The sequence below is a fragment of the Bufo gargarizans genome, chromosome 2 (assembly GCF_014858855.1).
Source record: "Bufo gargarizans isolate SCDJY-AF-19 chromosome 2, ASM1485885v1, whole genome shotgun sequence".
NCBI lineage: Eukaryota > Metazoa > Chordata > Amphibia > Anura > Bufonidae > Bufo > Bufo gargarizans.
Window position 1 is genome coordinate 593,230,035 of NC_058081.1, and position 18,947 is coordinate 593,248,981.

The 18,947-nt window shown below is 44.4% G+C and overlaps 1 protein-coding gene across 3 annotated transcripts in view; it reads right to left on the reverse strand.

Annotated features, from left to right (window-relative positions):
• PRKCZ (protein kinase C zeta) overlaps window positions 1–18,947 on the reverse strand; it is a 260,333-nt gene that overhangs the window by 65,348 nt on the left and 176,038 nt on the right. For all 3 annotated transcript variants that reach the window (XM_044281869.1, XM_044281871.1, XM_044281870.1), the window contains 2 exons: window positions 17,458–17,589; window positions 3,838–3,919 (listed from right to left, as the gene is read on the reverse strand). In XM_044281869.1, coding sequence (XP_044137804.1) covers window positions 3,838–3,919; window positions 17,458–17,589 — 214 coding nt within the window. The remainder of the gene's footprint in view (window positions 1–3,837; window positions 3,920–17,457; window positions 17,590–18,947) is intronic.

Sequence of the window (18,947 nt, forward strand, 5' to 3'; positions counted from 1 at the left end):
AGTCCCAAGCCGACATTACTTTTCCAAAAAAGCTGTTCCAGCCCCGCACACTTACGTTGAGCAGAAGGTGGGCCAGTCATTAGGCCTCTCGGTGTCTGGTAGGTAGAGTTTACGCTAGCAATGACATATGGAGTTGTAACTATGGTCATTCACAGCCCACTGGGTAAATATTGTTCCAGCCCAGGCACACCAAGAACTTGGCCAGGTGATGGCAATGCCGCCTCCGCGTTGTAATGCTGGGCTTTCTGCGCCAATGTCCTCCTTTGCCTCCTCATCTTCCACCTTGTCCACACCCTCCCCTTTAGGCACAGTTAACAATGGTCCTCCATCATATCACCTATGCAAAGCTAGGCATTGTCACGTGGTTCTGCACCTCATCAGCCTGGCCGAATGGAGCCACACCAGGGAAATCGAATACTGTCTGTCTCCTCGCCAACTGGAGACAGAAACCATGGTTACTGACAAAGGGAAGAACATTTTGTCTGAGCATCAATAGGGAGGGTTGACCCATGAACCCTGCATGGCGCACTTCTTCAATCTCCCGTTTCCTCAAGTCTTTCAATGGACTGCAAGAGCTGTTAAAAATGTCCAGGAAACTGTGCATGCACTTCAGCCACTCTTACCGTGCAAAACACGCCCTCCTTGTGCTGGAAAGGCAAAATGCTCTTCCCAAACATGGCTTGATATGCAACTTTTCTACCCTTTGGAACTACACGTTCCATATGTTGGACTGCTTGTACAAGCAGAGGAAGGCAGTCAATGATTTCTTAATGCAATAGACAGGACAGGACAGGTTTACTCCACAATGTAATTTCCATATTAGCCAGTGGCAGCTAATGCGCGACATGTGCCATCTTGTCAGGCCGTTTGAGGCGGCCACTTTGTCAGTTGGCAGAACTACAGGATGAATGAGGTCATTCCACTCCTTCACATACTGGAGGGGATGCAGAGAAAGATGAGTGGCAAGGGGACAGTCTCTGATGACCAGTTTTCTTTAGCCACCTTCTGAAGAAACTACCCAGCAGCAACGGGACATGCGGCAGAACCTCAACCAGCAGGTGGTGGCATACTTGGACTGCACCCTGCACCCACGATCCAAGTTCCCCATGACTACTGGGCATGTCAATTTGAAGAATGGCCGCGACTGCTTTTCTGCCTGGCCAGTAGTGTGGCCTCAGAGTGGGTGTTCTGCGCGGAGGGGGGCACAGTTAACCCTAAGAGAACTCTCCTTTCCTCCCAAAATGTTGAGAAACTAACCTTCATAAAGATGAATCAGTCGTGGATCAACCAGCATTTTCAGACACTGGTGCCTGATGCAACTGAATATATCATTCTGCCACTAATGATCATACAGTAGTGTGCTGGTACACTGGAATATTGTGCAAAAAGTTACTTCTGGCCATGTGCTGCTGCCACTACGGCTATTCCTACAGTGGTGCTTCATAGCCTACTGATATGTACACATTACTTTTTTAAAGGTTATGCATGCCACTGGGCCTAGCTATCACACGGCTGTGGTTGGGTTCTGCTTCTACTATGATCTGCCATTGTCTTGTGCTGTATGCCACTGCTGCTGCTCCCCTCCCAAATGGGGCCACCATTGTCACTGTTACTGCCACCTTCCCCACTCTGCCATGGGGACACTACGTTATACTACTTTTTATAAAATGTATTAGACACTTGGCCAGCACACTGAGATTGGGCCACAAAGAGGGAAGAATATGGCTTAGGGTGGGTTCACACCAGCGTTTTGCTGGTTTTCAGCCTTCTGTCGAATGGATCAGCTTGCCTGTTCTTTAAAACAGAAACAGAAGTTTAATTTAAAACTACAATTCAATGGAGGATGGATGCCATTGTATTAACATATGTTTGCGCCAATTTTATCTGAAATAATTTTTTATGCTGGACTTGAAAATGCTGCTTTTAGGCAGATTGCCCTAGGTACACCTAATTTATAGCGATAATGCTTAATGCATATTATGTGTGGATTTTACGTGCAGAAAATCTGCAGCGTAATAGTGTAGAAAAGATTTTCAAAATCTCATTCACAGTGCAGAAATGTTTTGTGTGTAATTGATCTGTTTAAGCGGATTTTGAGATCCACAGCCACGTCAATTCTTTGTGTGTGGATGTTAGGAGGTTGTCACCCTTTGCAATTCAAAATGTGAAATCTGGGGCAGATGTTGCTGCAAATTAGTTGTGGAAATGCAGCAAAATCTGCATGGCCTAAATGTAGCAACACCTCTGTGTACAACTATGTCTAATGCACACAACCTTATTTTTCTTTTAAATTTTATTATCAGATATCCATGAAAAAAAAGGATAGCACACTGTTCCATTCATTTCTGTGGGGTCATGCACACAAACGTTTTCTTTATTCACAGATCCACAAATCTCATTGAAAGTCCTATTCTGGTCTGTATTTGCAGATGAGAATAACCCTTTCTATTAATGGGAGTGAAAGAAAAACAGAATGTGTCCATTTATTTTTTATTTTTTTTGCAGATCAAAAATCGAATATAGCAGTGTGCATGAGGACTTAAGGGGATTGTCTCACCTCAGACATTAGGGGCATATCGCTAGGACCAATCTTTAGAATGGAGCCCGCAAAGTGAAGGAGGGCACACCACGCATGTGTAGCTGCCCTCCATTCATATCTATGGGAGTGCCATAAATAGCTGAGCATTGCAGTTGGATATTTTCAGCAGCCCTATTGAAATGAATGGGAAGAAAATTGCACAAGCGCGGCCACTGCTCAATTCACTTCTATGGTGCTTGCAAAAATAACCGAACCAGCGCTCAGCTACCTTCAGCACTCCCATAAAAATGAATGGAGAATGTCCGCACATGCACGGTGTGCCTTCCTTCACTTTGCGGGCTCCATTCTAAGGATATATGTGCGGGTTCCAGAATGGCGCCTGCACCTCAGACACTGAAATGACTGAAAAATCAATTGGCCTTTATTAAAAATATTCTGCCGTTCTGTCACAAAGGGTTAACTGTCTAGCTGTGTGAACTGTACTTTCACTTTGCGCTAATAAACCTTATCTCTAAATTATTAAAAGGTCATTAATGCCTATTTAAGCCACAATCTTATTGGTAAGATAAGAATTGATCTATGATTAGGGTTTAGGTCAGAAAGCAAAGATAAGGAGCCTTCAGTTGAGCTGCCCCACGGGAAACTGCAAAAATAAAGAGCTTGGTACTAGAGAATCTCAAGGCTGTCCTGAGAAAACGGCTCAACATTTTAAATTAAGATTGAAAAAATGATTTTTAGCTCAATATGAGTACAATGCAATAATAAATAAAAAAAGCCCCTAAAAGGTGTACCTAGCCTTTAAGGTTTACTTTCAGAAGAAACATTGAAGGCCTATCCAGAGGCGTAAACACAGCCACATAGACAAGAAAGTCACTGTATGTGCTACTGCAGTGAAGAGACTGTGGCACTCCTTTTTCTCTAATCTAGTACAGAACTGATCACAGAATGATAGCCTATTTAAGCTGAGGCCATCAATGTTATCTCGCAAAATCCATTTAATAACTGTTAATAAACTGCTACTTTTGTCCAGGAATGTGAATCCCAGAACCATGAGAGGCAGAGTGCAGACAATGCCACGTTGTACTGAATAAGTCGAAGGACAAAGTCACTCAGCCATGTAATACACCCTTCATGTGTTCTGTCTCTGTCTGACACCCAAAGACTTCCTTAATAGCTTTCTAATTGCTTTAGGTTAGTTGAGGGGAAAACATCACCACCACAGATACTACAATTACAGTTCCTGTACCAGTGATGTGCTCCGGTTTACAGGTTATCCTTCAGACCTGTGCACAACTTACTTCCATCTGTTTCTTCTGGGGGGTTATCTCCCTCATCACTTTTATCATCTACTCGCGGCTCCTGGAAAGGCATGACCGAATCCTGTTAAAGATACAAGTTACAGCATGAGAAATAACAAGGACAAAAAAAACTGCCGACTTTCCCCAGAGGCTGCAGACCCTGTATTAACGTGCTGGCCTCGTCATGACAATGAACAGCTCAAAACACATCTTCATATCTTTCGGAAGAGGTTCATGCTCTGGCAAATATAAGAACAGGAGCAGAACGTGGGCTGCATCTTAACCACCATATCTGCTCCTTAACAGGACTCATCAAGGCAGCTGGCGTTCAGATGGCTGATCGTGCACATTTCGATTATTAATGCACTCTTAACCCACATCTAGCTTTTTGAAAAGACAAAGCTACGTAGCTATTCTCAGATTGGCAGAGAAAAAAAAAAAAAAGCTCCAGAAATGAAGCAAATAAAAGAATGATCGATTCTGGTTCCTTTACACCAACATAGAATTCAAGGTGACAATTTACAGAAAAGGGGACATGATCAGTGACAATGAAGAGGGAATCCCGCACTGGTTCACATCACCAACAGGAAACAAGCAAATACATGCCTACGTAATCCCTATACAAAGGAGCAGATATATATGTGTATTAATAGCAGACGAGTCCCCAGAGTGAAGCTGAACACTGTAGGTGAATGGATTTAGCACAAATCTTACAATTTCTCATACGGGAATAGCTAATATAGATATGAAGTTGCCGAAGTCAACATATCCTTCTCCACCTTTGCTGTTTAAGAACTATTATTTGGTAGCAATAGATCCCCATATATAAAAGTGGGGTAAGTTTACCCCTCCAAAATATCGTACAGACATACGAAGGGAGCAGACTTTGCAGGTCAACCATTCTCCACCCCTTGCCCGTATCTTGGGCATTAAGTTTACCAAGGAATGAGGCATTTGGTGTGCAGCTGGTAGACTCGCAAGGTCATTATCAAGTTCTTTACACTTGCTTTGTATGTGTTAAACACAGGGGAAACATTCTTCTTTCATAGAAACATAGAATGTGTAGGCAGATCAGAACCATTTGGCCCATCTAGTCTGCCCAATATACTGAATACTATGGATAGTCCCTGGCCCTATCTTATCTGAAGGATGGCCTTATGCCTATCCCATGCATGCTTAAACTCCTCCACTGTATTTGCAGCTACCACTTCTGCAGGAAGGCTATTCCATGCATCCACTACTCTCTCGGTAAAGTAATACTTTCTGATATTACTTTTAAACCTTTGCCCCTCTAATTTAAAACCATGTCCTCTTGTAGCAGTTTTTCTTCTTTTAAATATTCTCTCCTCTTTTACCTTGTTGATTCCCCTTATGTATTTAAAAGTTTCTATCATATCCCCCTCTGTCTCGTCTTTCTTCCAAGCTATACATGTTAAGGTCCTTTAATCTTTCCTGGTAAGTTTTATCCTACAATCCATGTACTAGTTTAGTAGCTCTTCTCTGAACTCTCTCCAAAGTATCAATATCCTTCTGGAGATATGGTCTCCAGTACTGCACACAATACTCCAAATGAGGTCTCACTAGTGCTCTGTAGAGCGGCATGAGCACCTCCCTCTTTCTACTGGTAATTCTCCCTATACACCCAAGCATTCTGCTAGCATTTCCTGCTGCTCTATGACATTGTCTGCCTACCTTTAAGTCTTCTGAAATAATGATCCCTAAATCCCTTTCCTCAGATACTGAGGTTAGGACTGTATCCCTGATATTATATTCTGTCCTTTTGCATACACAAACTCAATATTGGATAAAAGTAAATTAGAAAGAAGTTATCTTTCCGCTATCTCAATCTGTTCTCCTCCAATAACAAGTCAAACCACTCATTCGGCCAACAGCCACTTCCCCCAGCAGCCCCCAAAAAGTTTATTTTAATGGGGGAGGAAGCAAGCTGCTGACATACATTTCTAGCTAGGGCCTACTGCCCAGTAGATCAAGGCATTGGTGATGCTGAAATCCTTGTCTCCTCGCAACATCTGCATTCAAGGAGAGAGCGCACACACACACACACTTTAGAATGAACCTGGTCTTTCCTTTGTAAAGAAAAATCCAAATTTATACGGTGGTAGTAGTTGTGCACATTTTTATATTACTAAAATACATATATACTTATTTGTACTTTATGCCTAGTTGTCCTTCTGTTCATAATTCTAGTGTATAAAACATGTTACTACAGCCCATGGGTTTAGCGTTGATTCATGGTTATTTTGTTAGCCTCATTTAACAGCGAGTCCACTGAATTGCTGGTGTAATCTGATGGTGTTCACTACATGTCTCTCGCCAGTGCTACAGGTGTAGGAGTCTTGCCTTGCACACGACAGCTACTAAAATGTAAGGCAGGTTTACATGGTCCAATGAGCAGCCGATTACAGTCGGCTGCTCGTTCAGTGTGGGGGGGGGGGGGGGAATTGCTGCATTTACATGCAGAGATCACCTCCACTGCCATCACTCATCCTCTTGCAGCTGCATTATTTCTGGGTGGCAGAGTGATGTTTAGACAGCGGGGCCTGCTGCCCAGAAATGATAATTTAGTTGCCTGCACCAATGGCTGCACATTTGGGCTACTTTCACATTAGCATTTTCAATTCCGCTATCGAGATCCGTCACAGGATCTCAATAGCGGAAGAAAACACTTGTTTTGTCCCCATTCATTGTCAATGGGGACAAAATTGAACTGAACGAAACAGAGTGCACCAAAATGCATAGAGACATAATACAACCGGATCCGTTCATGACGGATGCATGCGGTTGTATTATTGTAACAGAAGCGTTTTTGAGGATCCATGATGGATCAGCAAAAAACACTAATGTGAAAGTAGCCTTAGACGGACAGAATGTTCATTCCTGATAATCTGCCCGACAATCGGGCTGCGTAAACCCGCCATTAGGGTACGCTGACACATTGTAGATTTTTAGTGGATTAAATCCACAAGTAAATCGACAAAATAACGGGTATGCTGCAGATTTGAGAGTCCAATCCACATGAGGAAGGCAGCCTCTAAAAAGAACAAAAAAATGCAGCATGCGGAGGAGTATAGGAAAATCCTATAAACCTGTATTGTATTTTGCAGTGTGGAATATGCAAAGCAAATCCACAAGAAATCTTTAGCCTTAGGGTATGGCCACACATCGTGGATTTTGCGAAGTAGAAATTCCACTGTGGAAACGCAGCAAAATTTGCAGCAGAATATCCACAGCAGTTTTTTTTCCTTTTGCAGATTTTACCCTATAAATTGCAGAGGCAGGTATCCACGACATAAAATCTACAGCTGTGGATTTAAAATCTGCACCAGAGGTTACTTTACGCTGTGGATTTTCTTTGTAGAGTGTGGATGATATTTCTTAAAAGGGTGGTCGCAAAAGTTACCCCACAACCTGTGACTAGGGGATAAGTGTCTGACTGTTGGTGGTCCAACCGCTGCGACCCCTGCCAACCATGAGGGCTCCATGTTTAATATTTATTCAAACAGAGGAACATGTTCTCATCATTGGTGGGGACCCAGTGATTGGACCTCTGCCAAGCAGGCATTTGTATGCCCTATCCTTTGTATACAGGCTAAGTATTTGTAATGGGACGACCCTTTCAAAATTTTATCCCCTCTTGTGCTACAGTAAAATGCTTTGAAAATCCAGCACCAAGAATGAAGAAAATCAGTAAGTCCCGTCAAGGAACCTTGGCCAGTCCAAGCCCAAAACAATGGCAGCAATTACAGGGAAATATCCAATATACGCTCATCATTGGAGCGGACTTTAACGTAAATACTGCAATAAAGCTGATGTTTTATTAAGTCCGCTGGATTTATCCCTATAATTGCTACAGTAAAATGTACCCAAATCCACAGCGGCAAACCAGCGTTTATGCCACCTATGAACACACCCTTAAAATCAGGTATAACCAAACAGTCTCTAGTCTCAAAGAATCATCATCTTAGATTCGAAGGAGTTGCCTGAGATTAGAAAAGTGGAGCCTTCTGTACAGAGGATGTGCCAGGTATTGGGGCTTATTCCCATGTTGTTGGAGGGAAGGGGGGGGTGGACCTCTTTTCTTAACCTCAGCTAACACTGCTACATCTATGTAGATCTTATCTGCGACTGCATGCCACCCCTAAAACTAAAAGGCCAACTGCAAAACTTGTCCACAGAAGTCAAGCAGTCTCTGAGTCAAGTTTTAGATGCTTGTCTCACAATGAGGCTGCTGCAAAGTCATCCAAGTACAAAAAAACAAGGAATCCTGTTTCTCAGAGTCCTAGCTGCCACTTTAATGGGTTGCTATGGTAACACGTTATACTGGACTGGAAAGTCACAATCTTAGCTGTAAGTGGAGTGCAAATAAATAAGAAGCTTTCTTGGTTTTGGGCTGTTCATGTGAATATATTAGCCGTGTGCCTACAGGAAACGTGCCACCAATTTTTTTTTTATACCAGTTAAAGCCAGATAACGACACATTTTTTCTAATATTTTTTATTTTCCAATTGCACATTTTTTTAATTCTCTTTTCTGAACATGATTATGGGGGCAGCCATCTTGCCTGAGCAGCATTTAGAAAGCATTACGAAAATTGCCATAGACACAATGATCAGGAGGAGACCTCATTGACTTCTATGGGAGAGTTTTCTAAACCTGCTCTGTGACCTGTGCAGAGGTCAGAAGGGAGTAGATAAGATGTGGCAATCACCTATTGTGACTGGTGTATCCTGTGTCCTATCCACAGAGGTGATATATTACAGGCAGGATTATAATGACAGATAAGAAGGTAACTGCAGTAAAGTGATCTGTACAGACCAAGAAGTGGCTCCTATTAATATTCTTAGTGGCCAGTGCAAAAACTGCAGGATTTTATGGTGTTTGTTAAATATAGATATTAGAGATGAGCGAATTTCTCAAAAATTCGATGGATTCGACGAATTTTCCGAAAAGATTTGATTCAATCCGAATTTATTCACGTAAAAAAAAAACACCTATTTTCTGGCTGCAGAGAGCCTGTATAGTGGTGTAGAATACTGTGCCTTGCAGTAACATGCAGGGAGTCTGCTGTGGTAGTGAAACAATACTGGGAGTCAGTATGACATGCACATGACAGGCGTCGCTCTTAGGATTACTGCACACTTCACTTATTTCAAGTGTGAACTCAGCCTTACAGGTCAATGTTAGCGTCAAGAAGAAGCACAACCTGTTCTATTAAACACTTATACAAGTATACAAGAGTGGAGAGGGTATCAGCAGTAAGTTTGTGTTGACCCTCCCCCCCCCCCAAAACAAAAAGAAAAACAGGAGTGGATCCAAAACAGAGAGATAACAAGTGAATTGATTATTTGCATGTCTTCTGTGTTTTGTACCCACTCCCGCATTTGGCTACCAAATAATAAGCCAATTCTGATGCAAAATATGGACCATGTCATATAGGCCTTACAGCTTCTACATAGACGGGATCCGTTTTTGCGTCTCATTTTACCTTCCTTCTAACAGATCAGAAGAAGGGTCAAATAAATAATGATTTCAACAAGACCATAAAGGCAAAATAGTGGCCCAGTCATGTAGTGAGGAGGGTGGGAACAGCATGAGAAGTCCACAGAGTGACCCAATGACAAAGTGGTGAGATGACAGCATCATGAGGAGACCACAGAGTTGTTTAGTGGCAGCATCATGAGGAGACCACAAAGTGGAACAATAACAGAGTGTTGCGGTGGCAGCATCAGCATGAGGAGACCACAGAGTGGTCCAGTGACAGTGTTGAGGTAGCAGCAGCATGAGGAGACCACAAAGTGATTTGGCAGCAGCATGAGGATGCCACAGAGTTGCACCATAACAGAGTGTGGAGGTGGCAACAGCAGCATGAGGAGACCAGAGTGGTGAGGTGGGTGGCAATAACAGTACCCGCTGACGATGTTGGGTGTAAGAAGGAGCACTTGGTATCAGATGTGTGGCAGCATCAGAATATCTCAGGCAGGTAGCCAGAAGAAACCGGTCAAAGTGTTGGTGTTGCACCATGAAAGATCTAGTCTGATGCATCAAGCATTGGCGGAAATCCTGACTGATCCACGCCTGATTCATCTTGACAAAAGTCAGTCTCTCCACATTTTAGGTGGACAGGTGAGTTCTCCTTGAGGTAACTATGGCCCCCACCGCACTAAATACCCACTCTGATGCCACACTACTGGCCGGCCAGGACAGTTTTTCCAGGGCAAACTTGGCCAGTTGCGGCCATAAATCCAGTTTGGCTACCCAGTAGTCCAGCGGATCTTCAATGTTGCGTGGCAGGGTGCTGTCCAAGTATGCCACCACCTACTGGTTCAGGTTCTGCTCCAGGTCTAGCTGCTGGTGAGTAGTTTCTTCACTAGGCGGGTTAAGAAAGCTGCTCATCATAGATTCTAGATTCAAGCTGCTGCTGATGGAGCTGGTACTGCTCCTACCCCCACACAGGAGCCATGGCAGTGGAACAAAAGTGCAGAGGGTCCCCCAGGTCAGACCTGCGAGATGATGGATGATGGCGCAGATAGGCAGCGGACAACTGACTACATAGGATGTTTCTATAGTAGTTCAGTTTGTCCTCCCTCTCAGGAGGTGTAAAAAGGCCCCAATTTTGGACTGTAACCAGGGCCCAACAAGGTGGAGAGTCAGAAGTCATCCCTCTGCCAAATGGTGACAATTCGGCTGTCACTACCCAAGCAAGTGAGCATGCAGCGGGCCATTTGCGTAAGTGACTCGAAGGGACTCCCCGCCTCCATCTCCACTGCATAATGCCATGGTGTGCCTGGGTCATCTGTCTAGTCTTCCTCATCTCCCTCTTGCTCCTTCGGGTGCTCCTTTTCCTCCTGTCCTGTGATCTGTGTATTAAAACTACCCAATGTACTCCTCCTCCAGTTCAGGGCTCATGTGGCCGTGAGAAGTAGGCCCCTGACCAGCCAAATTTACCCTCATCTGTTCCAGGATATGAAGCAGTGGAATGACTTCGTTCATCCCATAGTCCTGGCGACTGACATAATGTGGCATCCTCAAAAGGCCTGAGCAAACTGCAGGTGTCACACATGAGCTGCCACTGGCTGACATCGAAGTTACACAGGGGAGTACTCCTGTCCGCTTGGATCTTCAAGAAATAGTTTATGGCCTCTCTCTGTTCGTATAGTCGGTCCAACATATGGAGGGTGGAATTCCAATGGGTCTATGTTGGGGTAAACCAATCTGCTGCTGCAGCTCAAGGAGGGTGTGCATGGCGCTGTACGAGTGGCTGAAGTGCATAAAAAGTTTCCTGGCCATTTTTAGGATGTCTTGCAGGTGGGTGGAAGACTTCAGAAACTGCTTGACAACCAGATTAAACACATGCACCATGCAAGGGCATGGCTCTGGCCTCCTTGACCCAGCGCCGACACCATGTTCTTCCCGTTGTCTGTCACCATGGTTCCAATTTTGAGTTGTCAAGGAGAAAGCCAGGATTAAATTTCTTGATAAAGGACACGGAGCAGTTCCTCCCCTGTGTGACTCCGTTTGCCCAAGCAAACGAGGTGCAGAACAGCATGACACCACCGTGGCCTGCATATGTGGTATGCTTGAGGAGCACTGCGAATTGTCCCTGCAGGTGGTGGATAAGGAGGCAGAGGCGGACATTGTCGCAGGACCAACGGCGTGAGAACATGGAGGCGAAAGCAGCGTCATCTGGCCAAGTTGCTGGGCAGGAACCACATTCACCCAGTGGGCCCGTAAAGGACATGTCCCTGACCGTAGTTACAGCTCCACACGTCGGCGCTGCAGTTCATTTTGGCAGACACTGACAGGCTCAAGCACTGGCCCACCTTCTGTTCTACATATTTGTGCAGGGCTGGTACTGCCTTTTTGGCAAATAAATGACGGCTGGGGACTCTCCATCTTGGCTCGGCACAAGCCATCATTTCTCTGAAAAAGGGAGGGACTGCAGTACCAGCAACTTGGCCAGGAGCACGCTCAGCTTCTGCGCCATAGGATGACCACACGCGTATTGCTGTCTCTTGGAAATTGCTTCGGTGATCGACTGCTGACGAAATGAGTGACGAGGAGAAGTAGGACGAGGAGCAGGAGCATCAGGACCGGTAGATGATGGGAAGGACAGACAGGTTCCTTCAGCTGAGATAGTGGAGCGTTGACTGCCTAAAATCGGGTGCGTGCCATTAGGGGATGCAGCAGTTGCTGCATTAGGCTGGACCACCACATCGGAGCTACGGTTCTCCCAGGCCACCTTATGGTGACGCTGCATATGTTGACGCAGGGCCGTGGTGCCAACATTGGCACCCTGGCCACGCTTCACCTTCTGCCCATAGATTCGGCAAATGGCCATGTTCACCTCCTCCGGGGCTTAACAAAAAACTGCAACACTGTAGAGTAGGTGGATTTTACCCCCGACACTCCGCACTGACTGCTTTGGCCGCTGCCTCTGTGAAACCCTGCACCACTACTTTCCAGGCAGGTAGGCTTCTGCAAAGCAGATTGTCTACCCCAGGCACATTTTACTCCCGACCTTGCTGACTCCTGGCCAAGCTGCCTCACACGCAAGCTGCTACCCACTTTTCCCGATGATGATGAAGCCTCTTCGTCACCCGGCTCCCAATTGTGACCGGCTACATCATCGAGTACTGTCTGTACGTCACTGATTTCCTCCTCAACGGTCTCTGAGCCAGGAGCCTGATCTCTCGCAAAACCAGCTCCCACGCCACTCTCCTCATCACTACTTGCCAGCCTACAGGAGGAAGCGGCAGATGTCTCCTCCAGATCTTGGCGGGGCAGTAGCTGCTGACTGTCCTTTAGTAGCTTGTCCTCGCTGTATAGTGGAGCTGATCCCACAGCATATAATACTTGTCTGGCTGAGGGAACAGTAAAAAGAACAGAGGCAGTTTGAGGACAGGTGAGGGTACAGGACCTGCTCCTGGGCCATGCCAACGGAGGGTTGTGTCTGATGAACCCACCGACTCTTGGCTTGAGGTGTCTGATGTCACTTGGGACGAAGTGGATGACCGAGTCAACCATTCAAGCACTGTTGGGTTGCTGGTCAGCTCAGGCCTCTCGAAATGACCCCTGCTGCCATGCCCCCTTACTCTGCTGCGCCCTGTGCCTGCGCCAGAAACATTTAGGACTCTGCCCCTCCCCTGTGTAGGGCCTGGCACTTATCTGTCTGACATACTGTTAGATCAAATAAATAAAAAGGAAATTAATACACCGCAAAAAAGGCAGCAATTTTGTCACTTCACCGCACAATGGCTAACCAGCCTTTTTCTTTTTCACTAATACACCCCAAAAAAGGCTTTAGAACATATAACTGCACTGCTGAACAGCTAATAAGACTTACAAGTATTTCCTAGTAATACACCCTGTTTATGGCTGTATCACACCGCACTTGCACCTTAATAATAGGCAAGCTTTGCTGGAATTACAGAGATATCATCTACTGCAAACCTGAAAGCAGCAGTATAATGGCAATTTGGATCCCCAGTCAGTGCAGTAAGGTGTAATAGGATTGCCCCTATTACCCAGGCTGTACACTCCCCTATTGGACCCTGTTCTCCTTTTATAGTGTGGAATAATTCCTCCCTATCCTTTCCCTACACTTCTAATGCTCTTTCCCTGAACTTATGCAGCCAAAAAAAAGTTTTAAAGTCTTTCCTAGCACTGTCCCTAGCGCCTGCTTCTCTCCCTGTAGTTCACTGGAAAATCTGAATCCAAGATGGCTGAGGCAATTTATAGGGCTGACACATCACAGGGCTGGCTGGCTGCTGATTGGCTACATGCATGGCATTGTGGGTGATCCCTCGTTCCCAGAGTTCTTCGCTCCATGTCCCAACATGTGCAGCATCCATTTTATGGAAAAATGCAATTCGTTACCCATAAGCGTGAGGAAATTCGGAGCAAATTGAATTATCTTAAAATTTAGATTGAATTTCACTTCATCAACTTCGATTTGCTCATCTCTATTAGATATTGACATGGGAAATTAAAAATAACGACCAAAAATTCTTTAAAAATATGTTATTTATGTTTTATACATAAAAACATGATTTAAATAATAGGTAATTTTCTGATGACACATTCCCTTTAAGCACAGATGTTTCCCATATTCTGATATTATCTATCTACATTATTTAATTCCAAGACAGGTGCAGCTAGATCATCAGTGGATTAATCTGATGAGAAGATGAGATTGGTTTCTATCTTCTATATAAATATATTGACATGGAAAATTAAAGAGGACCTTTCATGGTTTTATATCAATTGAGACAAATACCTTTACTTGCGGGGTACCAACTGCCTGCTGCCAACCTGCCAGATTTTTTAAAATACAGCTTGTACGCCCCGCTGTGCCCACTTATATTTTTCACGTTTAGTATGCCAATACTGAGCATTAGTACAGGGAGGAGGGGACGCTAGGGTTTCTCAATGGGCGTCTCACTGGCTGTGCCGCGATCCAATGATAGTGGAGAACGTCACCGCCAGGGAGAAGGTGAGCTATTTTTCTCCCTGACTGACGCTCTCCGCTGTGATTGGATCGCTGCACGGCCAGGGAGAAGGAGGCTCCCATCAAGAAACCCTGGCGTCCCCTCCTCCTTGTACCGATGCTCAGTATTAGTATACTGAGCGTGAAAAATACAGGGGGGGGGGGGGGGCACAGCAGGGAGTACGAGCGGTAATTTAGAAAAATCAGGCAGGGTGGCAGCATCAGCGGGGGGTACCGCGCAAGTAAAAGATATTTATCTCAATTGATATACCGGTAAAACCATGAAAGGTCCTCTTTAAATATAACATTACCAAAAATGCTTGAAAATGTGTTTAACAAACACATGACTAGATTATTTTCTGATGACATTCCCATTCAATGCTGCACTGGCAAACTGTTTGCATAGACACATAGCTGTGGTTCATCTGATTAAAATGCTGTCTTTTGTTAATTTGAGGCTCCGTTTCAGAGTTATGACATTTATTTGTTAATATGCAAATTAAGCCTTTGGTGCAATTAGGGCGTCACTGTTGCTCTCGTTACACCCAAGTTCCACTCATTATGGCGGCCAGCCGCTTTCTGGCTGCTTTCCCATTGTCTGGCAATGTCAATCACAGCGGTGAGGGAGGGACTGACCACAGAAAGGAGTGGAGCTTGAATGTAACAAGGTCAGTGGTGATGTCCTTGTTGCATCAAAGGCCTAACAACTTTGGGGCTCTTTATCAAATGCCTACTTAAGGGGAATCTGTCAGCACTTTTATTGCTGCTCTCTGGCATGGGGATTCCAACTCTGCCTCTTATGTCTGTACATTAAGTGTTTTTTCAGAAGACGCTTAAAAGTTTCTTAAAAACCTAATTCATGTACAGACATAAGACAGCATAAATGTGGCGACTGATTCGCAAGTTATACAAGCCATTTGTGTTCATGTGTTGTGGCTCATTAAGGTAATAGGACTGTAGCCACGTCTTTTTAAATCCTATACAACCCTTTTAAAAACAGCTCAGTAAGACCCCTTTCACACCACCGTTTATTGTTTCAGTTGTTCTGCTCAGTTACAGGAGCAGAACAATGCAAACAACGGAAACTACAATGGAGTCTGTGTAGTTTCCGTTCAGAATCTTAGGGGTTTTTTACCGCAAAAAAAAGTCCTGCATGCAGGATTCCATCTAGATACACAGCTCCATATACTACATTCCATTCAGCAAGCTGCCCACCAGAGGCTGTACAATAGAGCGTCTCTCTGCTAAAGGTGGGTTTACATAGGTCAATTGTCGTGCAGATCATGGACGTTCCTACGTCTAAAAGGTGCAGCCGATCATCCGATGAACACGTGAAATGCTCATTCCTTGAGTGAAACAGTTGCTCTTGCAGGCAAGTAAATTATCATTTCTGGGCTGCAGGTCGTGCAGTCCAAGGAGCACTCTGCTGCCCAGAAACAATAAAGCTGTCTGAGGATGAATGATCGCAATAGTGATCGCTAGCTCTCATGCTGTGAAGGTGATCGCTGTATGTAAATGCAGTGTATCATCCCTATTGAACGAGCGGCCAACTGTCAGGAAGAAACGCTTCCTTCCCGATAAGCGGCTGCTCCTTGGTCCGTGTAAACCCACCATTAGTCCCATTTTCATTCCTTACCTTTCCTGTCATTTTAGACCTGCTGCTTGTTCTCAGTATTTCTTACCTTCCTGTTCTACTTGATTCCTACCAGTCCGACCATTACATGACACAAACTTCCTTCTCAGACACCCTGGTCTGCAGTTAGACTACTAGGAGATACAGAGCAGATTTCAGGAGTGCAGTGAGACAGTCGCTCGGTACCCCAGCAGTGACATTCACACAGCACTTCAAGAGGAGAGCCTTGTTAGTGTCTACTTGACCCAAAATCAGGGTTTCAATAAGGGGCACACCACCCTGTCAGTTCACTCTCCTGTTGCTGGGGATGGATATATTTTTATTTTTATTTTTTTAAACCACTGAAAACCTAGCCTATGACCTATCCTCTCCTATCAAGTCCCTTAAAAGTCTATTTTTTTTTTTTTAGGAAGCAGATGTCAGGAACATTATGACCACCATTAGATCTACCAGAACTATGTACAGCTCTCCTAGAGCCCAAATCTGTTTCACTGTATAGCAATGTACCCCAACCTGTGGCTCTCAAGCGGTTGCAAAACTACAACTCTCATCGTGCCCTGACAGTCTGCAACTATCATAACGTGATGGTAGTGGCAGGTTTGCAACAGCTGGAGAGCCACTGTTGTATAGCAATATTAGAGTCAGAGGTTCTATCAATGCATAATGAAGATAGATGGGTGACAATCCCCTGCTACTGCAATGGTGGCCATGTTGTCTAGACTAATTTTAAGGGAGATTACATTCCATTAGGGCTGCACGATATCGGAATTTTGTGCGATTGCGATTAGGGCCCTAAAAATTGCGATAACGGTATGCGATGCAATATTTTAAGGGAATTGTGCTAGAGGTCTATTTGCTTGGATTTTCAAGGCAAAAGCACACACAAATTACTGATAATGCTGAAATGTAGTTATGCTTAACTCAAGAACTGAAATGCAGTGTTTTTCAAAATAAAACATCTTTTACTAAATTAAATAACATTTGTATTACTGCAAAAGTACAAAATACAAAACTTGCCATTTTCTTAATAGCACTGCACAGAACAGATAAATAAAATAGAATAAATAAAAGAACATTTGTTCATTAAAATAACGACTTGCCTCCAGCCCCTCCTCCCTCCCCGCACTGTAACTGATGTATCGCCAGCCGCGCTGTGCAGCATAGCGGCCGGCGATACATCCGTGTCAACCACGTAAAAAGTCAACCATCGCTTTATAAGGTGCACTGCCATTTTCCCCCCTTTTGGGGGGGAAAAGGTTTGTCTTATAAAGCGAAAAATATGGTAATATAATTTAAGCATTTTTGGGTCGGCCAATTGGCGATTGCGATGTGGCGATTAATTTGGCGATATATTGTGCAGGCCTACATTCCATGTACCAAAAATGTGCCCGTTCATGTATTACAGACAGGAGAGTTATATATCAGGTCTGTACAGGAGTACAGTGTATGGCGGTATATAATAGTGTAAAGTGGCACTCACCATATGCTTTCTGCAGGTCAGTGGGACAAGTATGTGACAGCGTTTATGGACAAGTAGCTTGCAGTTGATACACTTGTAGCCTTGCCTCCCAAGGCCCCATATCCTTTCACTGCACTGGCCACAGTAGGCTTTCTGAAAATGAAGCAAAAAGTCACCATTTTGCCCACACCGGTCATGTAACACTGTTCAGGCTCTATAATCTAAGTATCATTAAAATGCCAGGCATGACTGCGCCGTCAATAATTGAACAGCATTAACCGTGATCCCCCACTGGATATAAATAGAGGAATACATGCCAACAATTTCCCAGCACCATTTGCTTGTAGCCAGTGCACTTATGTACATTAAAGGTAAAGCATACATCAGGAGATCAAGCCATAAAACAAGGCCAGAGCAGCGCATATGATACAACTGCCCGTCTACTGTTATCAGAATTGATTCCCTGATAAGCAGGAATAATGGGATTAAGGTATGACTACACGGTCAGATTTTTGCATGCAGTTTTGAAAGCCAAAATCAGGAGTGGATCGTAAAATGAAAGATATGATTTCTCCGCTTTTTGGAATTCACGCATGGTTTTGGCTTCCAAAACTGCATCCAGAAACCGGACCATGTGGTCGCAACCCTTATAGTGCGGTGCTGCATAAATATAAAGGATAGATATGATGTCTCCTCTATTTGGAATTCACACCTGGTTTTGGCTTCCAAAACGGCATGCAAAAACCTGACCACATGGTCATACCCTTATACTATGGTGCTGTATCATGTTACCCCTGCAAGTCCAGCAGCCAAGTATTGACATCTGCTGCATTGTATAACATTTACAGGCTGAAGGGAACCTGGTTCCCCCAAGAAGGAGGACTGTGACAACTGATGATGTAAGTTTAAAGGAACACTCCAGGAAAAACTGACACAGGAGCAGAGCACATGTCAGTGATTTCAACAACAGCACAGCCCCCTCCTTAATAGAACATTCATTTTCTTGGACTGCTCCTTTAAGAAGTTATAGTAACCTACACTCCGCATAGGCTGACAATCTAATATGGCCTAATAGTGACATTATCATGGGACTAGTAGTCACCGGTGCAAAATCTAGACACGATAAAAGATATAAAAATGGCTGCCTCCACTTGGCCCCGGCACAGGGTACATTACAATAAACACATGAAATAATTCTACAATTTTTCTTAGCAAAGAGGACATTCTCTGGATAGGACCTATTAATTTGTGGCTCCCCAGCTGCTGGGAAACTACAACTACCAGCATACCCCGACAGCTGCGGGGAGTTGTAGTTTCAACAGCCACTGGTCGGAGACCATTTACCTTGTGGATAACAAGCAATGCTATGAACACAATCAAAAGGGATAGAAGAGCTGTTCCACTCTGCCAACATGGAGGTCACATTCACATTACTACTCCCCATGACAAATCACATTTTAGACTGGAGATAAGGACCAGTGCATCATGTTCTCACTTGGCCAATATAATAG